This window comes from Gopherus evgoodei, chromosome 7 (assembly GCF_007399415.2).
Source record: "Gopherus evgoodei ecotype Sinaloan lineage chromosome 7, rGopEvg1_v1.p, whole genome shotgun sequence".
Classification (NCBI taxonomy): domain Eukaryota; kingdom Metazoa; phylum Chordata; order Testudines; family Testudinidae; genus Gopherus; species Gopherus evgoodei.
The window spans coordinates 98,659,209-98,686,659 of record NC_044328.1 but is presented as its reverse complement, the minus strand read 5'-3'; the positions used below and the strand labels follow the sequence as shown (position 1 = coordinate 98,686,659).

At 57.9% G+C, this 27,451-nt stretch overlaps 1 protein-coding gene across 1 annotated transcript in view; it reads left to right on the top strand.

The window, feature by feature from the left end:
• The window catches only part of ATG2A (autophagy related 2A), a 37,704-nt gene extending 12,096 nt beyond the window's left edge, over positions 1 to 25,608 (top strand). Inside the window, 34 exon segments of the mRNA XM_030568810.1 lie at positions 221 to 305; positions 1,246 to 1,483; positions 2,078 to 2,237; positions 4,432 to 4,530; positions 5,593 to 5,766; positions 5,922 to 6,174; positions 6,862 to 6,964; positions 7,288 to 7,447; positions 7,905 to 8,047; positions 8,735 to 8,804; positions 8,806 to 8,896; positions 9,239 to 9,396; positions 9,973 to 10,123; positions 10,977 to 11,170; positions 11,673 to 11,753; positions 12,578 to 12,684; positions 13,306 to 13,398; positions 14,223 to 14,293; positions 14,821 to 14,897; positions 15,277 to 15,447; positions 16,602 to 16,722; positions 17,154 to 17,377; positions 17,664 to 17,893; positions 17,982 to 18,117; positions 18,383 to 18,577; positions 19,002 to 19,103; positions 20,794 to 20,878; positions 21,250 to 21,436; positions 21,934 to 22,006; positions 23,103 to 23,185; positions 23,491 to 23,612; positions 23,970 to 24,124; positions 24,622 to 24,774; positions 24,992 to 25,608. Of these exon segments, the coding sequence (XP_030424670.1) occupies positions 221 to 305; positions 1,246 to 1,483; positions 2,078 to 2,237; positions 4,432 to 4,530; positions 5,593 to 5,766; positions 5,922 to 6,174; positions 6,862 to 6,964; positions 7,288 to 7,447; positions 7,905 to 8,047; positions 8,735 to 8,804; positions 8,806 to 8,896; positions 9,239 to 9,396; positions 9,973 to 10,123; positions 10,977 to 11,170; positions 11,673 to 11,753; positions 12,578 to 12,684; positions 13,306 to 13,398; positions 14,223 to 14,293; positions 14,821 to 14,897; positions 15,277 to 15,447; positions 16,602 to 16,722; positions 17,154 to 17,377; positions 17,664 to 17,893; positions 17,982 to 18,117; positions 18,383 to 18,577; positions 19,002 to 19,103; positions 20,794 to 20,878; positions 21,250 to 21,436; positions 21,934 to 22,006; positions 23,103 to 23,185; positions 23,491 to 23,612; positions 23,970 to 24,124; positions 24,622 to 24,774; positions 24,992 to 25,228 (4,782 nt within the window). The 3' untranslated portion in view covers positions 25,229 to 25,608.
• Positions 25,609 to 27,451: the final 1,843 nt, after the last annotated feature.

The following is a 27,451-nucleotide window of genomic DNA, read 5'->3' as shown; positions in this document are numbered from 1 at the left end:
TGTGGGGCGGAGTGGGAGGGCATAGCTGCAGCATCTGGCACTGTTCCCCCTCAGCTCCCCCCCCTTTCCCGTGTCTAGAACCAGGCGGAGCCCTCTGGAGCTGTCTGTGCCTGCTCTGCTCCCAAAGCCACATGATCCCGGGAGCACCTTGCTGCCACCAAACCTCGTCTGTGCCACCCTGGTCTGGCTCCCCATCCCTAACCTCCGCTTCTCTCTGCAGCTGATCCTGAGCAGCCCCAGGCGCTACAGCTGTTCCCCTTTTGCTGCTACCCTCCCAGGCCTGCAGGGCTTGAGCAAACTGCCAGGTGAGTGGGGCCCATCCTGCTGGGTTCGTGCTGCACTTCAGTGGGGAACATGGGGTTCCACCCAGTGCTGGGAAGGCAGTGGGGTTGGTGGGGTAGAGCAGCCTGGACTCCTGGGTTCTATCCCAGGTCTGGGGTGGTAAAGGGCTCTAGTGAGTTAGAGCAGGTGGAGGCCTGGGAGTGTCTGCTTCTGGGTTCTATTCCCTGTTTGGGGGGCTGCAGGCTTAGAGTCCATCCCTGAAGCTCACTGACTGTAGAAGTCTTCCTTAACTCATAGCTGAAATCTGACTCAGCCATCTAGGGGTAAGTGTACACATCTCTGGGGTGGAGCGTGGGCGCTGTTTATACAGGGATCTCTCGCTTGACGCAGAGATGTCCCTGCCTCTGGGTTGGGGCATGGGGGCTGCCACATCCAGGTGAGTTTGAGAGAGGTAGAAGGCAGTAACCCCCCACTGGAACTTGACTGGGGCAGCTAGGTTAGTGCCTCACCCCTGCGGGGGATCAACAAGCAAGAATGGCCTCGGTTTCCCCCTCCACCCTGACTCTTCCCCTTTGGAAAACCACACCTCTGTTGGCCTAACCCCTCTTTCTCCCTGCGAAGTTGTAGGGCCTAGGGCTCCTGAGTTCTATTCCCAGCACTGGGCTCCCACCAGCCCCTCCCTGCTCCCAACCACAACTCTGCCATTGCCTGGTAATCCCAACCTGCAGCCCCTGCTTGGAGGGAAGAGTGCCCTAGCAGGTTTCCCAGAATCCTCTGGGGGTTGGTTGTAATGCACCAGCTTCACCTAGTGTGGGAGACCTGACGCGAGTCCCGCGGTGGGGAGAATAGCCAGTTGTAGTCCCTTTCCTAGCCAGGCTAGCCCAGGAGTGTTGGGACTAGCCTAGGGGGTGGGGAGCTCTCGCTGCCGGGACTGTCTGATCCGAGGTACCTGATCTGTTGCAGGCAAGGCCCCCCAGCTGCCCTCCCTGGAGAGCCTGCGGCCAGAGACGCTGCTCAGAGTTACGGTGGGCGGCCTCACCCTGACGGTCCCGCATCAGTGCCCTGGCCCACCTGCCCCTCCCCAGCTGGCCCAGCGTTTCTTTGCCAAGTTGGCCTTCTTCAAAGACTCTGCCTTCGGTGGGCGGGACTTTGGGCATCTGCGCCATTGCTTTGAGAAGGCCTGTCCTTACAGTAACCTCAGGTAGGATGGGTGCAACTCCCTGCCCTCATGGGGGACACGTGATACACCTTAGCTACTTCCTACCCCAGTCTGGGAAGTGGTGTGGAGGCAGGTACTAGGGGATGTTTTAGATGTATGATCTCCAGGGGACTGGGGCATTGGGAGGGAGGGCCAGCATGGATTGTGAGGAGAGGGCACGGCACCCCTAGTGCCTTGCTGGGGTATTGGGGCCAGCACTGATTGTGAGGGGAAAGCACCCCTCCATCCCACTTCCTGCAGCACAGTGCCCCCTAGCACCGCGCTGAGGTTGGCACTGACTGAAAAAGGACAGCACCCCCTCCTTGTGGCACAGTGCCCTCTAGTGCTGAGCTGGGGGAAAAGGAGAGCACCCCCGTTCCACTCCTTGCAGCACAGTGCCCCCTAGTATCTCTCCTGAGACACTGGGGTAAGCCCAGACTGTGAGGGGTCAGCATCCCCCCACACCTCACTCCTTCAAGTCTCCCATCCATGTGCTGACTGTCCCTGTGCCTGCTCAGCTTGTGAGGTCTGCCTGGGCCACAGCACCGGGGCTGATAACCCCTCCAGCAGGCTCTGACTCTGCCTTCCCGCCCCCAGGCTTACTGGAGCAGCCGTACAGGTTACTTGCCAACAGAGAGCAGCTGGCTCCTTGCACATGCTTAGTTCAGAGGTGAGCTTCGGCATGCTGGAGATCCTGGAGTGCCTGTGGGCCAGCGCCAGCCAGGAGTGCAGGCAGCAGAAACCAGAGTACACCGAGGTAATGGGTGGTGAGCGGATGGCAGAGTCACACCCAGGGCTGGGCACTGGGGTCATGGCTCTCCAGCCCTCCTCACTTCTTCTGACCTGACCGTGGCTGTTGCTCAGGAATGTCTAGGGGGATGAGACCTCAGCCTGCAGTCATGGTGTGCTGAGCCCCAGGGTCAGGGCTGGCTATGATGGGGAGGATCTGTTTTGCCTGGGAACGGAGGAGTGCTCCTGCTAGCTGTGCTCCATGGGCTCTGCCTGAGAGGAGAAGAGCACATGCAAGGCAAGGATCAGAAGGGTGTGAAGCCCAAGGAGGGAAGGAAATTACTGTTGTGGGCAGGGGGAAGCTGGGCCAGCTGATGCCCAGGCAGGGCTAAGCCTGTGGTATTCTAATCCAGAAGGTAAAGGGCAGGGGTGGGGTGTTAGAGCGCTGGCAGAGTCACCCCTAGTGAACACCCAATCACCAGGCTGGTGCATGGATCCAATCTTTGGATCCCACATGTTTTCAAGCTCACTGGGCCTGAGCAGCGTCCAGTTGCTGCCTCGGTCCTGGCCTTGCTGACACTTTCCGGAGGTGCAGACTCCCTTTCTGGCCTCCTTCTTGAGAGGTGGGGTGCTGCAGCCCAGCTGCCGTGGGCCCCCAGACCAGTGCTGATGCTTGTCCCACATCTCCTCAGTAGCTTATGCATGCTGCTCCTTGAGTTCTGCCTTCATGAGCTTTCCAGCATATAAATAGTTCAACCCTTTGGGACTATGTTGCAGTTAAAGCAAGGGACCCAGACTTCACAAAGGGACTCCTTAAACCCACCTCTCCACCCACAATGCACACTCTGCTCTTGGAAAGCACACAAGAGTTCAGATCTGTGGACGAACACACAGCACCTGAACGCAGTCCTTCCCTCCGAGCCCTGCCCGCTCCTGAGAGTCTTTTGGGTTCTGGTCAGTGTCATTCAGGGAAGCCACGGCCCTTCTGCTCAGCCTCCTGGTTCTAGCCAAGGGGCCAGGCCGTTGCAGAGCATTTCTCTGTGGAAAGCCACTTCTGACACCTCTTCCTGCCTCTCTTCTCATGCTGGGCTTTTCCATGCTTTGGCGCTGCTGTGCACAGGGGTTGTTAAACATCCATGACAAAGAATGCCCCAGTGGTGAGGAAATGGAGGCAGGGAACGACGTGTAGGCGTTGAGATCTACGGATTCAGGTAGACCCTTGTGCTGTCTGAACAGTGATGGTTGCAGAAATTGTTCTGCAAGTCCGTGTCTGCTGCCTTCCACTATCATGTGTCCCAAAGGCTTAAACTATAAACCAGAGTGCCCTGCCCACAGGTGGAGTTCTGGGAAAGGGCTGGTGTAAGCTGTTGGGGTGTCTTTGGGGGGGCAGGCACAGGAGGGGGCACAAGGAGACTATGGGCCTAGGGCAGCTGGGCTGCAAGGTCCCACTTCCATGGAGAGGTATCTGACAGTTTGTGCCCAGGAAGTGTGCCAGAGAAACCAAGGACAGGGATGGTGACTGAAGCCTGTGCAGACAAAGGGGAGCTTAAAGCCCATGGGTCCAAACACAATAGCCTGGTGTGTCCAGCAGGGGGCGCACGGCCTTACCAGAAATGGTCTATTGAAAGTTGATGGTCCTGTTTCAGCTTCTCAGACATGGTCTGTTTTCTGCCGCAGACCAGAAGGTCTAATCAACACAGACTGTTCCAGTCCCAAACAGCAAATGGAATTCATCAGTCTACGTAGACTTATTCCCTGAGGTGTAATAATAATAGGAGAGATACCAATCTCCTAGAACTGGAAGGGACCTTGAAAGGTCATCGAGTCCAGCCCCCTGCCTTCACTAGCAGGATCAAGTACTGATTTTTGCCCCAGATCCCGAAGTGGCCCCCTCAAGGATTGAGCTCACAACCCTGGGTTTAGCAGGCCAATGCTCAAACCACTGAGCTATCCCTTCCCCATGATATGCTGGACTGGCTTGGAGAACAGACTGTGTGGGCTAAAGGAGACGAGACCTGATGACTCTCTCCATTGCTAGGAGGGGACCAGGCCATCTGAGCCTTCTGTCCCTGACAGCTACTGTGCCAGCAGCCAATGGGATGAAACACCAGAGAAGGGTGGGTGGGTATGGGACAGCTTGAATCTGTTCTTGGGAAAACTGACCAAGCCTCTCATGTTTGGACCTGCTGCATAAGCCTTCACCCCATCCCTTCTGTCTACAGCTAATGACTTTTAAGAACCCCAGTGCCTTCACCTATAACTCCTCGGCCCGGCCCTGCGCCCAGATCCACTACAAGCAGTCTGAGAAGCTGCCATCCAAGGTGAGCAGCAGCCTGAGGCTGAAGGGTGTCTGAGATTCAGCGAAATTGGCGTGTTTTTTTTTCTCCCTTTCCGCCCCACTCACAGGGAGCAGAGCCATCGCAGGCTGCCGCTTGATGGCATTGCACTGGGTTCTTGCAGCAGGGAGGTCGTGGGATGCTGGCTGCCCTGGGTTATCGGTTTTGCTGTGATGAGAGCACTCCTGGGAGCATTGGTCCTGCCCCTCTTCCGGGGAGTAGAAGTGCTCCTGAGGTCAGGGCTTTGTTGGTTCTGGCTGGCTACTATTAAATTATATTTCAGTAGCACTTGGAGTCCCCAGCTGAGATGTGGAGGAGGAGGGAAAGCCTGATTGTGCCTGGCACTGCACAGTCACAGTAAGATGGTCCCTGCCTGAAGAGCTCAGTCTGTTTAGACAAAGGAAGGGTTATTCTCATTTTACAGATGGGGAAACTGAGGCAGCAAGTGGAGAAGTGACTGGTCCAAGAGTCACACAATGGAATAGTACCAAAGTGTCCAGAGTCCAATCCAGCCCCTTAAACCACATGCCCACCCTTCAATAATGTGCCTGAATGGGTAGGAGGAGTGGAGGTCTCTTGTGGTTGGTGCTCTGTTGACTTCGCCTGCGGGTGGCAAGAGCTCTCCTGAGGTTGGTACTCCATTTGCCTGGCCTGACTGTGACAGGAGCTGTCCTGTGGTCAGTTGGCTTGACCGGACATGTGGCTAAGTGCCAGTAGATCTCAGTTCCACATGCTGGGACCTGCAGGGACATGTAATCTTACACAGCTAGATTGGGCTGGGCTGCATCAGCAGCAGAGGAAGCCAAGCAGGTGGAGATAGAAGGAAGCCTCAGCCTCCCTGGGTGATCCTAGAATAACACACTGACAATCACAAGAGACCCTACAATAATACAACATTCTGTACAGTCCCAGATGACTGGGGTCAGCACCTGAGCTTCCCCCTCACTCCAGTGCTCTGTAGAACGAACCCCCACCCCCACGTCGAGCAGCATCTCCCCTGGCTGGGAGGCGTTCCCAGGGCTCTGATGGCTCTACCTCTCCCTGCAGAGCAATCTCAAGAAGGCTGGGGCTAAGCGAAGCTCGGAGCTGTTGGTGGAGCTGGCAGAGTTCCACTCTGATGTAGACCTGGGTGTCCTAGACCGGCTTGGGTCCCTCCTCCATCTGGCAGCATCGGCATCCATGCATGATCAAGCCCCCGACCTCCATGCGGACATGCATGTGGTGAGTGTGGGGGATGGAGCATCTGCCAGGAGGGGCATTGTTCCCAGAGGGCTGCAGAGCGGGAGATGCTTGCGCCTGCAATGGGCAGGGGACCCAGAGGGCGACCAGGCCCCTGTTAATCCTTTCCTCTCTCTCCCTCTTGTGGCTGGCGCCAGGCAGAGTCTCTCCATGCCCCCGAGAGGCACACAACCGTGCGGCTGGCGGCACCCAAGGCCACCCTGCGCTTGCAGTTCCCAGTGCCGGACCTGCGGCCCGAGCCGGAGCGGCAGCCCTGGATGGAGAAAGCCGTGCGCAAAGAGAGCCTGCGACTAGAGCTGACTGATGTGGTGTTCCAGATGGAGCTGCGGGCAGGGCCGGGGGGTTATGGGGAGCCCACCCGGTTGGAGGTGACCTTTAGTGACCTGCATGGTAAGCATGGGAAGGGCTGAGCTGCAAGGCCTCCTGGGAAGTCTGTTGCTGCTCGCTGTTCCCTATGGAGGTTAGGAGGCTGCTGTAGCCTCTGGGCTAGTAGACTTGGACAGTGGCTGCTCTGGCTCTAGAATCCATAGGCCAGGGATGGTCCCCGCTGCCAGCGACCCTACCAGGGGTGTCTTGTTCCCTTGAGGGGCTGCAGGGACAACACATGAGGCCCACAGGGACCCTCTCTGTTTAGGCTGAGTTGTGAGGAACATGGGGCCCCATGTCTCCTGCTGTAAAATAGGAAGGGGGTGTTTCTAAATGGATCCCTTTTGGTTCTGTAGACCCTACAAAAACTTCAATGCTCTTACAGAGCCATCCTGACACCGTTCTTCATTCTAACCAGTAGGCTGCCCTCCCAGTCTGCCAGATCTAGGAATAGAACCCAGGAGTCCTGGTTTCCCACTCCCACCTCCATCTGCTTTAACCATTAGACCCCAGAACAGAACCCAGGAATCCTGATGCCTGTGCCCCTCCCTGCTCTGCTCCCAGAGCTAGGGACGGGATACCCAGGAGTCGTGCATCTTTACTTCTCCCCTAGCCCCCTTACAAAGCCCTCCTGGGTGTACGGTAGAAGGGCAGTGTTTGGAAGGGGGTGGGGATGTGTCTGGGCACTGAGTCCAGCCACTCTCCTTGCAGGTCTGTACGAAGATGGCGAGAGGCTCTCTGTACCCTGCATCCGGGTGAGCAAAGCCCTTGACCCTGCAGCCAAAGGACTGGGCAAGAAATACCTCTTCCCAAAGTGAGTCTGCTTTAGGGGGCTGATCTCCCTGCCCTATTTGCACCCCAGTAGGAGCAGCTCCCTCCTCCAGAGCCCCTCCCATCCCACCAGCTCCCTCCCTTATCTACATCTCAGCTGATTGTCATCCAATCATACAGCCTCTGGTTGCATGGAGCACACCCTGTTGTGGTGCACAGGGCTGGCGGGGGGTGGGGAGCTCAGATGTGTTGGGGGCAAAATTTCACTGCAGCATCTGAGAAGGGGGCAGGTAGCCCCGTATAGGGTGGGGGTCTACATAGCTCACCCTGTGCCCTCTGGCTTTCCCTCCCCCTGGCCCTGTGCAGGATCATGGTGACCCTGACTCCCCAGCACAGCTTGTCCCAGTGGGACTTGGCGATGGACAAGGAGGAGATGGATCTGTCAATGGTGGAGAGTCCCTGTAAATTGCGGCAGCCTGAGCCCTCCCCCTTCTCTTCCAAAAGGACAATGTATGAAACTGAGGAGGTAAGGGGGGGCGGCCCTCCCTGGCGCTCAGTGGGGAGGCAATAGTGCTGAGGGTGGGAGCATGGAATGCCGCCCTGCCTGCCAGGGGGTCTGATCCTGCCAGGAAAGGTGTGAGTGGTCTCTTTGGGGCAGATGGCTTGGTTAGCCCACCAGGATACAAGGGATGCAGCAGGGAGGACCTAGGGTATGGGCTGAATGATCCTGAGGGAGGAGCCTCGGAGATGTGAGAACAGCCCAATTGGCGTTCTCAAGCCCCTTCCATATCAGGTCCCCTTTCCATCTAGGTTGGGCGCTCCCCTCCCATTAACCAGTAAGGAAAAGACACGGGGAGGTCATGACCCCTTACATGGGGGTCACAGCCTTCATGCTGAGAACTCTCCGGTTTAGTAGTTTGTTGGCCAAAGCGGGTGCCTATCCCTTAAGTCTTTAACCCCTCCTGTGCTGGCCTCCCCCCAAGATGGTGATCCCTGGAGACCCTGAGGAGATGGCGGATTTCCAGGCCAAGACAGTGGCTGCCTCGCAATATACCCTAGAAGTGACCCTGCCTTGTGTCCATATCTTCCTGCCCAGCAAGCAGTTCTATGAGAGCATCTATAACAGGTATCGGGGGAGGGATGGAAGGGGAGGAGACATCTAGCTGTGTATTCTGGCTGGCAAGGGGCAGCTGCAAGGCCAGGCAGCCTCTAAGGGTCAGACCCTGAATCCTCCCTGCCTGCCCCCTGGACTCTTGACCTTCCATCTGCTGAACGGGGCACCGTCAGTGCCCAACTCACGTGGGCCTGGCCCTGCCTGTGCCTGGAGTTGGAAGAGCTGTTGGCTGGGGCAGGCCAGGCCTGAGCAGATGGATCCCAGGTGGCCCAAGACTCCTGGGTTCTGGTCCCAGCTTTGCAAGGGGCGTGGCTTCTAGTGGTTGGAGCAGGGTGGGGCTGGCAGTCAGGGCTCTTGGGTTCCATCCCCACCTCTGCTGCCAACTTGCCGGGTGGTCTTGTGCAAATTGCTTCCTGTGCCTGTCTCCCCACCTGCAAAATGGGAGGTGGCGCCTATTGAGTGGCCCATCTTGTTCCCTGCAGCACCCTGGAGGCACCCCATGAGAGTACTCAGTGGTAAGCTCTATAAGGCGGGGGCTGTCTCCTTCCGTGTCAGTGCCACACTCAGAACAACGCAGGCCAGGTCTATAACAAACACCGCTGGGCCTGGAGAAGGGTTGAGGGTGCTTTTGAGGGGCTCGTGGTCTAGGGGAGGCAAGGGCATTTGTAGGCGTGAAGCATCTTTCCTTTCCTTCCCCAGGATAAATAATGACTTGCTGATGTGGGAGCCAGCCAGCCCATTCCTTTGCTCCTCTGGGCCTGCGGGGGGGCGCTGCACCTGGGGCCTTCTTTCCCAACCACCCGCCCCCTCCCAAGTATTGGCAGGACAACTTCAAGATGTGCAAGTCTGCCTTTAAACTGGGTAAGGAGCTACGCCCCTCCCCCAAACCCAGAGAGAGGTTCCTATCACCCGCACTGACCTGTGATGCCTTAATGGAAATGGGGAGTGAAGGATTCTCGGTGGGAAATAGCATCACGGTTGCTTGCTTTGTGATGGATGCAGGATAAGGAAAGGGGCTTGTGGGTCCAGTGTCCAGCTCTGTGAAGGTAGCTAATGTCTAGTGGTTAGAGCAGGGGGGCTAGGAGTCAGGATTCCTGGGTTCTATACCCAGCCCTGATGTGACCTTTAGCAAGACCTGCCCCTCTGTGCCTCAGTTTCCCCATGCAGCAAGAGTTTCCACTAATCCTCCTCTGTCCCCGTCAGACTCAGACTCCGAGGATGAGGACTCTCACTTCTATTCAGTGGATGAGGCGGTGGCTCAGCGGAGGAAGGGGGAGCAGCTGAGCCAATGCCAGCAGAGCCGTTTCTCAGCCGTGGTCTCTATCCTGAAGGGCAGGGTGACAGCTCTGTGTGAGGCCAAGGTGAGGGCAACTCCCAGGGACCCACTGCACGGCCATCTCCTCTGAGCTCCAGCTAGACAGGGCCTGGCCTGAGCACTGCTTGGATGGGAGATCTCCTGGTGCTGCAAGGAGCAAGGGAGCGGAGCCCTTCCCTCTGAGCCAGTGGGGATCCCAGTGTGGCACTGGGTGATGCTGTGCTGCAGGGACCAGGATGGGGGCTGCTGCCTTTCCCTAGAACTGAGCTACTCCTTCTAGTGTCCAGGACAAATTCAAACCTGGTCATTCTCCTCTGCCTCTCCAAATGCCCACCCTTCAACTCCCTCTGCAATTCCAGTTAGGTACTGGATCCTTCCCTACTGTACCATGCTGCTGCGTGCTGTTGCTGTGTGCTGTTTAAATAAGCCTTGCACCCTTCCTAAGAGGTGGCTGCATCTGAGCCCCAGGAGAGGGTTCCCTATATAAATAGCCTCACATCCAACCCCAGAGGCTTCTGCTCCTCAGTGCTGGATCATTGTTGCCATCTGACCCTTCGGGATGGAAGGACAATGGTCTGCACTGGGGCGTCTGACCCTCGTCATCCTTCCCCTCTGCCCCCAGGGTGAGGCGGGGAAGAAGGTGGATGACTCCCATGGAGAGATCGTGCTGGATGTGGACAACTGCACCATCTTCAGTGTGTCCCAGTACAAGGGCCAGGAGGAGCTTGGCTACCTCTGTATAGAGTCAGAGAGAGTCACTCTTTATCATAAAGGTATGGTTCAAATTGTGGAGGGGGGGCTAGAAATCAGGACTCCTGGGTTCTGTCCTGAGGGGATCTCGTCCGTTAGAGTGGGGGTTCTGGTCCTGTGTCTGATGAGCTGATGCAGTGGGGGCTGAGAACCAGGACTCTCCCACTGAGCCATGGATTCATACCTATCCCATTTAGTGGCTGGGGCAACTGGCAGGGGCCCAAGGTTACAGAATAGATCCGAGGGCTGCCGAGTCACAGCCCTGCTCCCTGCACACTGGACCCATCTGCCTTCTTCAGAGCCCTCTGGGGGGTGCTGTAGGGATCTCGTGAAGTGCGGTGGAGCTGGGGTTTCACTTGGCCCATGCAGTCCAAAGGGCAGCAGGTCAGGCCTGCACTGCCCCCTGTGCCCAACGTCGCGATGACTTCCGGTGGGAGCAGCCAATGGACCAAAGAGGCAGCTGGGCTAAGGCCTGCCAGGAGGCAGTTCCCTGCAGTGGGGATTGCAAATGAGAAGGCTCTTGCATCCAGCGACAGCTCAGAGTGGGGAGGGGGGACATCTAGGGTGGAGGTGGGTCTTAAAGAGACAGAGCAATGCTGGAGAGGGTGGGGATGCAGCTGCAAGAGTTAATACCAAGGTTATATCAGTAGCTGTCGGAGTGGGTTACAAAGGAGGTCAGGATCATTACCCCATTTTACTGAGGGAGAGAGGGGCAGTGACTCTCTACCTGGCATCACCCAGCAGGCCAGTGGCAGAGCTGGGAACAGAGCCTAGCTTTCCTGAGTCCCAGGTTAGTGCTGTGTCCCACAGGGCACTGGGAGGGGGTTGGTGGGAAGGATGGCCGGCCAGCCAGCCAAACTCTCTGTGTCCCCTCAGCTGTGGTAGAGGACTACTTCCTGGCCAGTCGTTTGGAAATCCCCAGCTTCACTCCCCCTGACAGGCTGCACCCTACGATCTACTCCTCGGAGGAGGGGGTGCTGAGCGGACTGGCAGGCGGCAGGAAGGACAGACCCCTCAAGATGCTCTCGGCTGCCATCCGCATCAACCTGGACTTGAAGAAGAACATCAAGGTATCTTGTCTCCACTCTCGGGGTTGTGGAGGAGGGGAATCGGCTGGACAGGCCCCCTCTGCTCCCCCGTCTCCAAACAGGCTAAGAGCCAAAGCAACTCCTCCCTGGGATGCAACATTTATTGTTTTAAGTTAAAACATCTCCGCACCAGCTTTCATCTGACTTGTCTGTTCCTAGAGGCTATTTCCTTGTAGGATCTCCTCTGTTCCTTCCCCACCTCAGGGAGCCACTGGGACGGTCCTGTCTCCCTGTGCTCTGCCCCCTGTGGGGGTGACTTGGCATGAACAGTCATGGGTCTGGATGGGGCCCAGCTGGGGTGGACTGGCATGTGGGGGTGCTAGAAGCCTGCTGGCCTGGTGGGTTTGGGGGGAGGTGTCTTAAGGGGGTTCATAAATGGATTCCCCCATCCCACCCCTTGCAGAGCCTTTCCCCATCTGGGGTGGTGGACTCCCTGCTTTTTAACTTTGCTTCCCCAATCTCCCCTTTTGCAACCCAAATCCAGGAATTCCTGGTCACCTTGCGGCTCGAAGGGGCCACCATGCGACATCACATGGCGCTGACCAATCAGAGCTGGTACACACAGGTATGTCCTGGGCCGGAAGCACCCATCCTGGGTGAATAGCAGAGGGAGCTCTGCAATGTAGCAGCCTTGGGGCCAGGAGTGGAAGCTGGGACAACACCAGCATGTCTATAAGGTGTGGAGCTTTCCCAGGGGACAGGTTGGATCCTCCATGGCTTGGACTCGTGCCCTGGTGTCCAGCTAAGGGGAGTCAAACTCATTCATTGGGCAGGGCCCGAATCTCTGTTTAATTGTGGCAGTTCTTGCCCCTTGCAGGCGTAAGCCCCCGCCCAGTTCCTTCCGCTGACGTGATCAACAGTGGAATAGGTGATCTGGACCAGAGGGGACATTGCCAAGGGGTTAGTGCGTTCGCCAGGTACTTGAGACCTGGGCTCGATTCCTGGCTCTGCCACAGGCTTTCTCTCTGACCTGGGGAAAGTCTTTGGGCCTCTTTTTCCCTACTTATAAAGTGGTGCTGGAGTGAGGCTGGGTGTCCGAATGGCTAGAGCAGTGCACTGGGTCACAGCAGGCCAGTGGCAGAGCTGGAAATTTTGCTATGAAATTGGTTATACTCTAGGCACATGGAGAAGGCTGTGAGGCCTAAAAACTGACTCCTTTTCTCATGAAATCTGATATTCCGGCCAACACAAATGCATTGGCTAGGCTGGATCTGTATGTCTGACACCCCTGGTCTAAAGAGAATCCTCCTAGTCCAACCACAGGGGATGGGCTGGATGTGGGGATCGAGGGGGTGTCCTCCAGCTCGGGGGATTGGCTCTGGCTTTTCTGCCCCTATGAAGACCTGTTGTCTGGGGTGCACACGCTCACACTCTTGCTCTTTCTTTCAGCTGATTGACTTCCTGGACGTACTGGATGATCCGATTCTGGGCTTTGTGCCCCCAGCTGTCATTACGGTGCTGCACACCCACCTCTTCTGCTGTGCAGTTGACTACAGGTACTGAGGGGAGCAGAGGCAAGTGGGCCGCCCGGGGAGAAGGGTGGTTGTAAAATAGGAGAGGCCCTTGGCTGTTTGTACGGGAAAAACAGAGGTGAGACAGAGAAGTTAGATTGGCAGATCTGGTCCTCGGTTCTGTCCTAGCTCAGAGAGGCAAGTGGAGTCTAGTGTGTAAGAGCAGGGGGGTCTGGGAGCCAGGACTCCGGGGTTCTATCCCCAGTTCTGGGAGGGGAGTGGGGTCTTTGTTAAAGCAGAACCTGGCCTGATCTGTGCTGCAGGCTCTCCTTATTATCTTGGCATCCTGGATACGATGGTGGGAGCTTCTGTCACCTTGAGATAGTCTCAGCAGGGACAGGAACACTGGCCTGGCCAGGCATGATCAGAACCAAGGTCCATCTGGTTCAGTGTTCTGACTCTGGCTGTGGCCAGTACTGCATGCTTCAGAGCAAGGAGTAAGGACCAGCAGAGGGCAGCCATGGTTCATCTGTGCCCTGTGAAGGCTGCGATCCATCTTGGTGGGGGGGCATGTGGCATAACCCTGCCGTGCGGGGACTCTCCCTGGCTCCTTTAGCTCTCCCATCACCTCCACGCTGGTTCTGTCACTACCATCTCACCCCTCAGGCCTCTGTATCTCCCCGTCCGCGTGCTCATCACGGCCGAGACCTTCACCTTGTCCAGTAACATCATTGTGGATACTTCGATCTTCCTGCTCAGGTAGGCATCCTCCAGCTGGGGACAACCCAAGGGAGCTGCCCTCTCAAGGGAGGCCCTGTCTCTCCCAGGGTTGGTGAGACAAGGGGGCTTGAGACCTGTTCCCTCTGGGTCGAGACTGGGCTGCACACAATAACCAAGTGGTGGCTTGTGTGGAAGAAGTTGGGGTCAGTAGCTCTGGAGCCGCCATCATGCGGATGCCTGGATGCCGTGGTGGTGGGCGTGGTAGAAGGAGCCCAGTACAATGGAATCCTGAGTGATTTCTCTGCCTGTGTCTACTCCAGTTACCTGGGGTGTAGCCGTGAACTGCTGGGCTGGGCACGCTTTATTGCAGGAGTCTAACCCCAGCATGCACAGTCTCTTCACGCCAGCCAGCACCCTGTATTCCATTCCCTGCCCCCCTGGGGCCAGGACAGAGCCAACACCCCTAGAAGGCCCTATATCCAGTTCTCCATCCTCTCGAACCAGCCAGTCCCACTGTTCTGGGGCCAGATTAGAGCCAGCACCCCTAGAAGGGAAAGGCCCATGTGCTATTCCTTGTCTTCCCACCCGGGGCTGGATTGGCACCAATGCCCTATAGAGGGGAAAGGACCCATATCCTATTCCTTGAGCCACCACTCTCCAGCACTTACTCCCTTGGCCCAGGGTGGGAGTCAGGGTCCGTGTCACAGGGCCAGAAGTCTCTGCTGATACCTATTGCACTGTGTGGGGCCCTTGGGTTCATGATTACTGTACAGTGATGGACAAGATCTTGATTGTACCCGATCCGGCTGGCATGTGCCTACTGGAGGGGCTGCAGGGTTTAAATCGCTCGCCCCTTCCCCTAGGTTTATTCTGGATGACTCTGCCATCTATCTGTCTGACAAATGCGATGTGGAGATGGTCGATCTGCGGAAGGGTAAGAGCTGGACGGGCCGCGTGTCCATCCTTCTGCTGTGCTCTGGGCACTGAAAACAGCAGCTATTTGAAAGGCTGCTAGGGAGCAGCAAGTATCCCTTGAGCATGCCCCCATAGCCCCTCAGGCTGGGCTCTTGGCAGATCTTTCAAGCTAAGCAAGCTTGCGCCTGGTCAGTATTTGGATGGGGGAGCTGGCCCTCATAGCCCAGCATGGTGGCAGGCAGCTCTGTAGAAGTCATCCTGTATTGCTTAACCATTTTCCATCTGTGGATGTCAAGGGGCTTCCCAAATATTTGAATGGATTTAACTGCCCCCATCCTGGGTGTGTTTAATTGCTGCAGGGAAACTAATGCACGAAGAAGAGGGGGGAGGACATGCCCAAATTAGAGAGAGAACGTGGAACAGAACCCAGGAGTCCTGACTCCCAGCCCCCGCTGCTCAAACCCACCAGGCCCTACTCCCTTCCCAGAGCCCAGGATAGACCCAGAGATCCAGTCAGGCTGAATCTCTGCTCTCCCTTGGCCTCAGATTATGTGTGCGTCCTGGACGTGGATCTGCTCGAGCTGGTCATCACCACGTGGAAGGGGAGCGCCGACGGGAAGCTGGTGAGGCTCCGCCCAGCCAGAAAGGGTGGAGTGGGGGCAGGCCTGGTAACTGCAATGGAAATCCCAGGAGAGAACCCCCCACTTAAGAGGTGACTGCGCAAGGTGGGGAGGACACTCCATGTGGCTGGATGCAGGAGGCGGGTGACTTCCCAGCCCTCCTTGTACATCACCGTAGCATTGCGATGTGAGAGTCTTCTCCAGTGCAGCTTCTGTGTTTTCGAAGCAGCCTTGCTGCATTTTGAGCCTGTGGGACCTAAGCTGCCGCACCTCCCATCAGGAGCCCTGCACTAACCTCTCCCAAGGACCTGGGATCCCATTGCTCGAGCTCCCCACCCCAGTATGACATGCACTGTCTCTCACTCGCTTGGTTCCACCCCAGACCCAGCCGCTGTTCGAGCTGCGCTGCTCCAACAATGTGGTGCATCTCCATACCTGTGCTGACTCCTGCGCCATGCTAGCCAACCTTATCCAGTACGTGGTCAACCACGGGGACCTCCACCCGCCACCCCGGCAGGACAGCCCAACAGAGATCGCTGGCCAGAAAGTGCAGGTAGGGAGAGGAAGACTGGACTGGTGTCATCTCTAGCTGAGAAGGTCAGGCTGGCTTGGTGCCTGGATGGGAGACCTGCATGGGGATCTTCCAAAGCTCTAGCTAAGCAGGGTTATGCCAATTCAGTGCCTGAATGGGGGACATGCTCAGGGATTTTTGGTAGTTGAGTTAGGGGGGCTGAGCCAGTTTGGGGCATGGCTGGAGGACTGAGATCCAATACCTGAAGCTGCACCAATCAGAGGAGAAATAATGACTCTCTTTTTTAGCAGGGAGAGATTCACTATTGCAGCAACTTAAGCAGAGTGGGCTCCAGGCCTTTAAATCAAGACTGTGTTTTGTCTCTGATCTGCACTCTAGCTCAACCATCAGATCTGGGCTGGATGCGGGGATCTCATTGGGAAGTTCTCTGGCTTGCGGTTTGTGGGAGCTTGAATAGAATGATCTGATGGTTGGGCCTTACAGCTGTGAAGGAAAGGCATATGCTGGAGGGACTGGGGGAGTTCAGTAGGTGGTGCTCTGCCCTAGCAATCATGCGGCGCTAGGGGGCACTGTTTTGCAGGACAGGAGGACCCAGGCAGTGTGTGCGCTAATTTTTTTACGTCGAGGTGGGGAGTGAATTTTATGTCCACCAGTATGGAGGTGACGTTTGACACATCACCTCCATATTGATGCACATAACAAAACGCATGTGATGGGGATGGGGCCGAGGAGTTCGGCGTGGGGGAGGGGGCTCAGGGCTGGGGCAGAGGATTGGAGTGCAGGGGCGTGCAGGCTCTGAGGTGGGGCCAGGGATGAGGGGTTTGGAGTGCAGGCTGCCCCAGGGCTGCAGTGAGGAGACAGGATTCCACCAACTCTCTCCCCATCTACGGCAGCTCCAGCTGGACTGGGCTGAGGGAGGGGCTTCTCTCTCCCCAGCTGAGGCAGGTCCGTGCTGGGGCCTGTGGGGCTTAATAGGAGGCTGCGCAGCTTGGACGGACCTTAGCTCAGTAGAGGGTGTCTCCTCTGGCCGTCGGCACTGACCTGAGTGCCCCCACACAGTGCTAGAGTGTGCTGTGCCCCAAGGAGCAGGGTGGGGCTGCTCTCCCCTGGCAGTGCTGATCCATGGGTACCCATCACTCAGTACATAACACTCCCTGGTTCTCGTTGGCCCCCAGCTGTCAGAGAGCCCGGCCTCGCTGCCCTCCTGCCTGCCCGCCGAGACAGCCACCATTAACCAGCGGGACCTGACTGACGCCCTCATCGACACCGACCGCAGCATGAGGGACCTAGAGTCTGGTATGGGGTGCCAGTGAGAGCCTGGGGAGCTGAGGGGATCACACTGTCCCCTCGTTTGCCTCTGCAACCCCTTGGGGGCTGCTGGGCATGGCGGGGGGCAGAGGGGAATGGTTGGGGGCTGGGTGGCATGTGGCTGCATCACTCCTGCTGCAGGGCTAGAGAAATTAGTGTCACCCTTAGCTCCCAAATGGTCAGCTGGTTGAATGGGCTATTCCAGGGATTGGAGGGCCCCATTGGCCTGATCCAGGGCTTGGGAGAGGAATGTGGGGCGGGAGGGGCCGTTGACTCGATCCAAGGGCAGAGTGGGGGGGGGGGGATGTCGGGGGGGGGGGGGGGCCCGTTGGCCCAATCCAGGGGAGGGGGGATGTCGGGTGGGATGGCAGGAGTATCTCATTGGGGCTGATCTCACCTATGTCCCTCTCCCCTCCCAGGAGATGCCGGGCAGTTGCACCAAACCTCCCCCGTTTCAGTGTATCTCTTCCCAGGGGAGAACAGTGCTGGGAGCAACTCCTGCCTCCCACCCTCTGCAGCCCTGCCCCCGGCCCCCATGGAAGTGGGGCTAGATTTCTGCTCCTCAGAGGGCAGCGAGGAGGAGAGCGAGGCCACTGACAATGACGACTTCTGCATCCTGGACGCACCCGGCATGGGCATCCCAGTAAGAGGAGGCAGAGCCTGTGGGGGCTGTGGGGCACATGGGGATGGGGGACCGTGGGGAAGGCCTGGGGAGCTGTAACTGATATGGAGTGGGGCTTTGGGGTCCATGGGGGAGCTGGGAGGGACAGGGTCAGGTTGAGGGTGGGGCAGGGCAGGGCCGGGCCAGGTCCAACGGCCTGAATTGTTTTAGGAAGGATGAGGTAGTGGGATATTTGGGGGCAGGGCTTGGAACCTGAGTCCACTGATCTGCTCTGAGGCCTGCCTCTGTGTGTGTCTCACCCTCCTAGCCCAAGGATGGAGAGCCAGTGGTGACAAAGCTGCTGGAAGGGCCAGTGCCCATCAAGGACGGCTACTTCTCACGCCCGCTGGGCAGCACAGACCTGCTGAAGGCCCCGGCACACTTCCCATTGCCTGAGAGCCGAGTCATGCTGCGTGAGATCTCAGTGGTCTGGCACCTTTATGGAGGGCGGGATTTTGGGGTTGGGCGCATGCCCTCAGGACGCGCCCACTCACCCAGGTGAGACCTCACTGCCTGGCAGGCATGGCCTGCCCTGGGGCTGGGCTAGGCTGAGCAGCTCTGATCCTGTCTCTTCCCTGCCCTGCAGGATGAGACCCGGCCCGTCGAGCGCCCGCAGCTCCCCTTCCCGCTCCTCCATGGCCAACCGGCCCCAGAACACCTGGCGCACGCAGGGTGGGACTGGGCGCCTACATGACCTGCTCATGGAGATACAGCTCACCAAGGTGTGTGTGTGAGTGTGAGAGTGGGTAGGGCTTACATCCGTCCCACAAAGGCTTTTCTGGGAAACTCTCTGCCACAGGATAGCGGCTGAGTAGGCTCATTGGTCTGACCTCCTTGTCATAGACATGATGTTCAACTCCCCCGACACTGTAGAGCCGTGTTCTGCTCCCAGCCCTTCTGCAGGGGAGGTGGCGGGGGGTGTCTGGCTTGTCAGGGACCCCCACACACACACTATTATCAAGCCTTAGCCTCTTCCCCTCCCTCCAGGTGAGCTTCCAGCATGAGACCTACCTCAGTGGGGCAGAGAAGCCGTCCGCGGAGCTGGAGGAGCAGCCAGTGTCGCGGCAGGTGTTCATTGTGCAGGAGCTGGAGATCCGTGACCGGCTAGCCTCCTCTCAGATCAACAAGTTCCTCTACCTGTACACCAGCGAGAAGATGCCACGCCGGGCCCACTCCAACATGGTACTGCCAAGGGGCTGACAGAGGGATGGGTAAGGGGCTGGGGTGGGATGGAGCAGATACTAGAGAGTTAATATGAGGTGAGTGCTGGGGCTTAAGGAGAGGCTGTGGGGTAGGATCCTGGCCTGGGTTAGGTGTGAGTTCTGAGGGCTGGTGATGTGGGGCAGCCACTGCAGCTGGGGGATGGGGAAGGTATTTGGGGTGGGCACTGGGGTTGGGAGAGGGGGCAGTGGACTCTGGGGAGAAGGGATGGGATCTGGGCAGGGGGAGGGCTCTGGGGGGAGTGTTTTGGTGTGGGGTGAGTGCTGGGGCTGGGTGTGAGATCTGAACTGGGGGAGGGTTGGGATGCTTGCTCCATCCCTGCTGAGGGAGGGCAGTGGACTGTACACCCCCCCTCCCCGTGAGTGACAGCCACTTCCCCTCACAGCTCACCATCAAGGCCCTGCATGTCTGCCCTGAGGCTGGGCTGGGCGGCCCCGAGTGCTGCCTGCGTGTCTCCCTCTTGCCGCTGCGCCTCAACATCGACCAGGTATGGGGGGCTGCAGATAGCTCCATGGGCCCTGCCTAGAGACTCCCTGCCCTGGCCCCACACCCGTGGGAAGCCCTGATCCAGATATATTTTTTCCACCCCCCAGGTCCCTAATGACCTGGCTCTGAATTCAGACCAGCACCCCCTCAAGGGGAAAGGCCATGTATGTCAGTTCCCTGCTGTGGGGCTGGATCAGAGCTGGTGCTCCCTAGAGCAGAAAGGCCTGTGTCTACATATATGAATGGAATCGACTTTTTCTCTCCTAGAGATCCAACTTCCTGGGCTTCAGCATTGTCCCTCCCCACTTCCTCATTCAATGATTCCCCCTCCTCCCACCCCTCCTTTACCAATGATGGGCTCTGACTCTGCCTGGTGCCCCTTTTGGCCTGAGCGATTTTTCCAGCATGTAGTGTCTTGCCAAGAGTTATTGTTTCCAAGAGGAGGAGAAGTTGATGTGAGGGGGGCAAGTTCTCTGGTGCAATCCTGTCTGTTTACAAAGAACGTCTCCACAGTCGGGGGTGAAAGTAATATTAAATTCTTACCAGTATGGGGGCCAGCTCCAGCCCTCGAAATGGGCAGGGCCTTGGGCAGAAGGGGCGACTGGGGAATCAGGGGCTCCGGCAGCAATTTAAAAGTGTCTGGGGCTCCGGCTGCAGTGGTGGCTGGAAGCATAGGCGCCAGCTTTCCCCAGCGCCGGTGGGTGCTTGCCTCCCACTCCACCCTTTCTCCACCCCTGCTTTGCCCCCATTACAACCCCTTCCTCAAAGTCCCTGCCCTAACTCCAGCCCCTCCCTGCCCTATTGGACCCCTTCCCCAAATCCCTGCCCTGGCCCCATCTCTTCCCGAGCGCCGTATTCCCCCTCCTTCCCAGCTGCACAAAACAGCTCTTTCGCAAGCACTGGGAAGGAGGGGGCGGAAAAGCGGGCAGGTGGTGCACTTGGGGGAGGAAGCGGAGCGGAGGAGGAGGTGAGCTGGGCGGGGAGCTGCCGATGGGTACTGAGCACCCACCAATTTTTTCCCTGTGGGTGCTCCAGGGCTGGAGCACCCATGGAGTCGGCACCTATGGCTGGGAGTCCCGGGCCCTTTTAAATCGCTGGCCCCGGGGCAGCTGCCCCTTTTGCCTCCCCCATCAGCGGCCAGCAGGGCTGCTGACAGGGAAGGGGCAGTGACGTTAAAACACTGTCGCAGCAGCACTTTAACATGGGCTGCATACGGGATGGTACCGGCTTCTTACTGGTATATGCCCACTTTCACCCCTGTCCACAGTCCTGTGTCCCTGATCACACCAGGAATGAACAGCTGGTTCCTTGCTCACAGTTTCCAAGTCTGTCTCTCCAGCTAGCCCGGTGTTTAAGGAGCTCTGTCCCCCTGCTGACTTCCAGGGGCACACTCACCTCCACTTATCTTGCTGTCTCTTGGCCCTCTGCCTTGCACCCCCACCCAGCTTACCAAGCAATCCCCCAGCCCCTGCATTTGCAGGTGGTCTGGAAACCCCACAGCCCACATGGCTCAGGCTTGCGGCCTCGGGCAGTGGCTTCTATTGTTTCCAGCTCTTTCCCTCATAAAGGGGCTTAACTTCTCCTTCCATTTAGCCTGAAAGAAGGGTAATTAGCGCAGCCAGGTCTGTGACTGAGGGCTTCCCACCTTCCAGTATAACACTGCCTGTTGCTGCCTCTCCCCCCTCCACCAGGATGCCTTGTTTTTCCTGAAGGACTTCTTCACCAGCCTGGCTGTCAGCATTAACCCTGTGTTGCCCTTGGAGGCTGGGACAGAAGGTAAGTTGCAGAGTAACCCAGAGGTGCTGGCTGGCTGGGGAGGGATAAAACTTCCTCCTCTGAGGATCTTCTGGATCTTTTTAGCCCCAGCATAAACCTTCCTCATGCTGAGGAAACTGAGGCAGGGGGACAGACTCTCTTAGGCCACGTGAGCCTCTGATCACACCAAGTGTTACAGTGACTGTAACCTGGGCTCCTGACTGCTTTTCATGGGTTGTCTGCTACACTGCCACCTGTCACCACAAGATGGGGGTGTTGCTAAGGCCTGAGCTGCCAAGAGCATGTACAGCCCGGGGGGGGGGGGGGGTAGGGTGTGGATGTGTGTAGCCCCTGCTCCTTGACCACCTTTTTTCTCTCCCCTCCGCCAATAGCCCGCCCAGATCCAGGGGTCCGAGCCAGCCCAGCCACCGAGTCCGAATCACTGGGGAAGGAGCAGGAGGGGAGCCGGGGGCCAGGGTTGGTGGGGGTAGAAATGACAGCTTCTGTGGAGACCACGCTGAGTGAAAACAGCTCCTCCTCCAATGCCTCGTCCTCCACGGACCAACCCATCTACTTCAGGTATGAGGTGCTGCTGCCTCTGGGGTGGGGCGCAGGAAGTGCGAAGGGGAATCTTATTTTGAATTGAAGCGGTGGGTAGGGGAACATGAGGGGTGAAAGAGGCAGAACAGAAATGATGGAAGCTAGGACAACCGCCTGGATCACAGGGTTCCCCACAGCCTGATCCATAGAGGAGGTACCGGGGGAACCATCAATGACCATGCAGCAGCAGGACCTTAGTTACGCGTTTTGTCTGGCAGAGTGCTTCATACCGATCTCTGCTCCCTGCAGCACAGCGCCCCCTAGCACCGCGCTGGGGTCAGCACTCACTGCAGGGGGAGAGTGCCCCCTGCTGAGTCCCCACCCCACTATCTGCAGCTCCAAGATTTTGGTGGTCTCCATCCAGGCTCGGGCCCTGCTTAGTATAAGATCTGTGCCCATGCGGTGGCCCAGCTGTAAGTCCTGTCCCCTCATCTGCCAGTCTCTCTACTTCTCTGTCCCGATTGGTTGATCCCCAGGGAGTTCCGGTTCACGTCAGAAGTGCCCATCTGGCTGGACTATCATGGGAAGCACATGACCATGGACCAGGTGGTAAGTGGGGCGGGGTGGGGAGATGCCAGTGAACCTCTGGGTGGGGCAGAGGTGGCAGGTAATTCCAGACCCCTGTGCCCTCCACAACTAGCCAAAGCCTCTTGCCTCCTGCTGGAAGGACTGGTGGTGAAGGGGGATAGTGTTGGATGAGTTCTGTGGCTTGAGGGCAGGATCTGGTCCTGGGTAGGAGTGGGCATGGGGGTGGGGGTTGGTAGTGGGGTGGCATCTGGCACTGGGGGAGGGGTGGATCTGGCCCATGGTGGGGTGTGTGTGCATGGGGGCGGGGACGACTCTGGTACTGGTAGGGGTTGGAGTGGGGCAGGCTCTAGAGTTGTGCAGTGGGGATGCTGCTCCTTCTCTGCTGGGTCTAGGGGTGCAGTGCTGAGCAGCCTCTCCAGGGGTGCAGAAATCCACCCCTTTGGCTTATTGTCAGGTGGGCCTTAATGTAGCCCCAGGAGCTGGCACTAGCGGGGACAGTGGGACCATCCATGATGCCTTTGACCCTTAGGTCACTGGTTTGAATCCTGCTGGGGTCAGGGTGGAGTTAACTGGTGTGGAACAAGTTAAAGTGGTGTCAGTTGAAATCAGACTGGCCTAAGGAGACCCCATCAAAACTGACCTGGTTGCCTGGGCTGTAGGGACAGAGCTAACCTCTCTTGTAACCTAGGGGTATCAGGAGGGTGAGGGTGGAGACATGCCTGCGTTTGGGGGGGAGGTGGTGGTTCATAGGAGGTGTAGTCCCCATTCTACAACTGGGGAAACTGAGGCAAGGAGGCTGAGTGTGGGAACCAGGTTTAGAACAGAGGAGTGTCTGGCTGGCAGCACTGCTCTTCAGGGGAGGAGGTTGTGGGGGTGTGTGCATGGCACTGTGGGATAGGACAGTGCCAGGGGGTGGGAGCAGGGGAATGCAGGGTACACATGATATCAGGGGAGTTGCATTGGGGGGGGCTGTGCATATATGGGGGAGCTGGATGGAGGTGTGGGGAATGGGTGTGGGATAGGGAGTGTTGTGGAGTGGGGATGCAGGGGTGGGCTGTGGGGAGGGGTGTGGGCTGTGCATCAGCAGCTCTTTTACCTTTTCTCTCCCCCTCCTCAGGGCACCTTTGCCGGGATCCTCATCGGCTTGGCCCAGCTCAACTGCTCTGAGCTCAAGCTCAAGCGCCTCTGCTGCAGACATGGGTGAACTGTGGGGCCTGGGATGTGCCCAATCCTGCCAGGCTTGGGGGTGGGGGGGGGAGGTGGAGTCAATGCAGGCAGGGGGTGTGGTCTGTGCCCGTGCAGGGCTCAGACTATGGGATGGAGCTGTCTGTTTCTGCCCCGCTCTCTTACCGTGACTGGCACCACTGATCGCTGGAGCCCTGCTAGATGCTGGGAAGGGGGTGGGGTGTAGTCTGTAGGGTGGCTCCAGGGCTTAGTCCTCTCTAAGAAGCCATGGTGGGACGCCTCATTCTTTCCCACAATACCCTCTGCCTGTTCCCCACCAGGCTCCTGGGTGTGGACAAGGTGATCAGCTACGCCCTCACTGAGTGGCTGACGGACATCCGCAAGAACCAGCTGCCAGGCATCCTGGGTGGTGTGGGGCCCATGCATTCCGTTGTCCAGCTCTGTGAGTTCTCGGCAGAACCCCTCCTTCCCTCTCCTTGCACAGGGACCCCCCCCCAGCTTTGTGCCAAGCCCCTGTGCAGGGAGAACCACCTTGCTGTAGATCAGGGGTGGAAGGCATGGAGCAGGAGGAAGGGAGATGGGGGAGCTGGGGTGAGTGTGCAGTGGATGATGGGCATGGGGTCCCAGTGTGGTGGGGGTGATGGAGGCGGGAGGGACACGATGGTGTCTGGAGTAGGAGGGTTGATAGGGTGCTGTGCCCTGGAGGGGGCTGTTTACCTGTGATCTCTGCCCTGGGGTTCCTCCACTTCTGGCTAAGCAGCCTCCTTTTGGTTTTTTTTTCCCTACCCCCCCCCCCAAGTCCATGGTCTGCGTGACCTGTTCTGGCTGCCCATTGAGCAGTACCGCAAGGACGGGCGCATCATCCGGGGGCTGCAACGTGGGGCTGCCTCCTTCGGGACCTCCACAGCCTCGGCCGCCCTGGAACTCAGTAACCGCCTAGTGCAGGCCATACAGGTGAGAACCCTCTCTCCCATCCATCCACAGCCTGGGACAGGCCACTCCCCACCCCAGGGCTTTGGGGCAGGTCTGCAGCATGGCCCTATCCAGAGAGTGTGGAAGGTGGGGGGTGGGGAAAGGAGTAGGGATCTGCAATAGCATCGGAAAGGGCTTTTCAGGTACTAAGCCCCCATCCCCTTGTCATGAGGGAAAATGAGACGGGAAAGCACTTGCCCAAAGTTAGTGGTAAAGCTGGGAACAGAACCCAGGAGTCCTGGTTCCCAGTCCCCCACTCTGCTCCAACCAGCTAGCCCCTACTCCCCTTCCAGGATGCTTTCTTCTTGCCCTGAGTCAGTTCTGGCTCATAGGCCAGATCAGTGGGGACTATGAGTGTCTCTGGGGAGAAGGGGTCTGTGTGTATAGAGTGTGGGGGAGGAATCTGGGATGTGGGGAGGGTCTCAATGGGGGGTGGTGTTGGGGTCTCTTTTATCTCTTAATGTAACCCCTCTCCCCAGGCCACAGCTGAGACAGTCTATGACATCCTGTCTCCGACTGCCCCTGTGACACGGACCCTGCTGCATAAGAAGCACGCCCGGAAACTGCGCCGGGGCCAGCAGCCAGCTGACCTCCGTGAGGGCGTGGCCAAGGCCTATGATACCTTCCGAGAGGTATGGTCCCTCCCTCCCCTAAGGCCTGTCCCCTTCCATGTAGTGGGCCAAAGCTACTCCTGCTGCTGGAGAGTCCCTCCTAACCCTGCTGGGTGATGGGCCCTGAAGCATTAGGGTTGGGAGTCTTACCATTGGGATTCCAGTTAGAGCCAGTGTCAGGTACTTCCACAGGCTCACCCTGACCCCCCACTAACCGCTCCCCTTTGCTCCCTTGCAGGGCGTGATTGACACAGCCCAGACCATCTGCGACGTGGCTGCCCGAGGCCATGAGCAGAAGGGCATCACAGGGGCGGTGGGCGGAGTCCTGCGCCAGATCCCTCCCACCGTGGTTAAGCCCCTTATCATGGCCTCGGAGGCCACCTCGAACCTGCTGGGGGGAATGCGCAACCAGATCAAGCCAGATGCCCACAAGGAGGAGTCTCTCAAGTGGCGGCTGGAGGAGAGCCAGGACTGACGGGGTACAGACTGTGCTACAGAGCCCAGCCCAGCCCCCCAGACGCTGCGATGGCTGGCCATCCCCTCCTCCTCTGGGGGGGGGTGCCAAATCCCCTCCCCTTCTAGGAGCCGCCAGCCCCTCCAACCAGGCCGTGCCAAGGACACAGTGCGGCAGGGACTGCAATTCAAACCAAGGAGCTGTAGTGCGAAGGGGGCATGTTGTCAACTTGAGACAGGTGGGGGGGGAACCCTAATTTAACTCCCCCCCCCCCTGTGGTTGCTTGGAACTTGCTTTTATACTGATCAGCCCCTTGAGTCCTCCCCTGCATGATCCCTGCAGCCCCCTTCTCCCAAAACCAAATGAGGAGACTGAGTATTAAAGGAAGTGAGTGGTTTTCACTTGGTCCCTTAGCCTGGCTTTTCCAGCCCCATGTCCCTCCCCAAGGGCCAGGCATCAGATTACAGGGAATAATGACCTTGGTCCCCCTCTTGCCTCTGTCCCCAGCCACTGGCATGGGGGTGGGGATTGTGGGGTAACAAATCTTTGGCTGAAACCATCCGCCTCGTGTGGGGGAGGGTGGCCCTGTCCAGGGGTGAGGGGCCCAGATGCCTGTCCTGTTGCTGGCAGTACCCACCTGAGCTATGTTCTCCCCTTCCCCTAACTTTGGTAATGCCCTACTTGTTCCTATCCATGCCATCCCAGTTGTTGCTTTGCTGTGTTATGGAGCTTGCTGTGCAGCCGCTGGCACGTGGTACTAGCTGGTGCCACTGAGCTGTTTTGATAGAGTCACCTCCTTCGCCGCCTTGTGCTGATACTGAATAGCCGGAGCTGCTTTAGTCTGTCACTGCAAGGCAGGTGTTCTGGGTCTCAAACTGTCCTGGCACCCCTTCTTTGCCCCCCTCCTCCCATTTGTATCCCTCCCTGGAGCACTGCAAAGGTCCCTACAGACCTGCCAGCCAGTGGAAACTGGTGCACCCAGTGCCTGGTTTATTTTATCCCTAAGGGGGTGCAAGCAGGAAACAAATCTGGCACCCCAAGCCTCCTAGAAGAGGCTTGTACCAATTGAGTTAAAGGAGCTTCTCTGTCAGCTGGTAGTGGTAATAGGCTGTTAGGGGATAACAGTCACATTTGCACCTTGCCCAGGCTAACCTGCTCCAGCTTTGCCTCCTGGGTCCTATCTTGTCTTTGCCTCTGGCATTGGGGAGCTCTGCATTGAGGGGCAGGGCCCATGCTTTGGGGCAGAGTCAGCTTCCTGGGGAAGCCAGGGGCAAATGGAAGGGGGGTGCCCCATAGTTCTGTCAGTGCATGAAGGTGACTGAGGGATAATGGGGGGGCCCTGCACCTTCCCTTTCCCAGCTGAACAGTCCAACAGTAGAACCCTCTTCCCCGTCTGTGTAATACTGAGCTTCAGCCGCCAGGGGGAGGAGCAGCAGTGTTCTGTGCTGTGGGCCTTGGCTGGTGGTAGCTTTGGGGCTGGATGCCCCCTCTCTCAGCAGGTGGCAGGCTGGTACAGTGGAGGTGGCTGCTGCCCTGGGTTGGTGCTGGGGGGGTTGGACATGGTGGGAGTAGGTAAAGGGGCCATGCACCCTCTAGCATCTTTTCTGGCTCGACTGCTGTCAGCAGCAAAAATCTTGTAAGCCAAAGCCCCAGTTCAGCACATGGGAGTGGAGAAACCAACCCCCTACTTTAGAAATCCGGGTCTGCCCTGTGTGGGTGCTTCAGGTCCCATTCCTGCTCTCTACAGTGGGGGTAAGAAACTGCAGCTGTGTCACAGCCTGTAACCTGCCCTTGGTTAAGTGTGATTTCCCCTCTCCTGGTTTCTGGGTTTCAGAGTGTAACACACACATTCCCATTCCATGGGTGTGGATGTATGTACAGGGCCAGCTTTAGGCCAATTCCCCCGATTCCCATGAATCGGGCCCTGTGCCTAAGAGGGCCCCACAAGGTAAAGCCCCGGAAGACAACAGCTGCCGACGAAGGACTCTCCGCCGAAGTGCCATCGGAAACAGCAACAACCCTTTGAGCTGCTGCCGAATGGCTGCCACTATCTGCAGCAGCAACTCAATCGCTGCCGCTGTCTTCTGCCACATTTCGGCGGCAGCTCTTTCGAATTGGGCCCTGCCCGTCCTAAAGCCAGACCTGGATGTACTGAGTGTCTTGTTCAATGAATCAAGGGTCAGCCCTGGGTCATGGTCAGTTTAGGAAATAGACTGTGAAGGGGTAACTGCATCGTGGTCGATA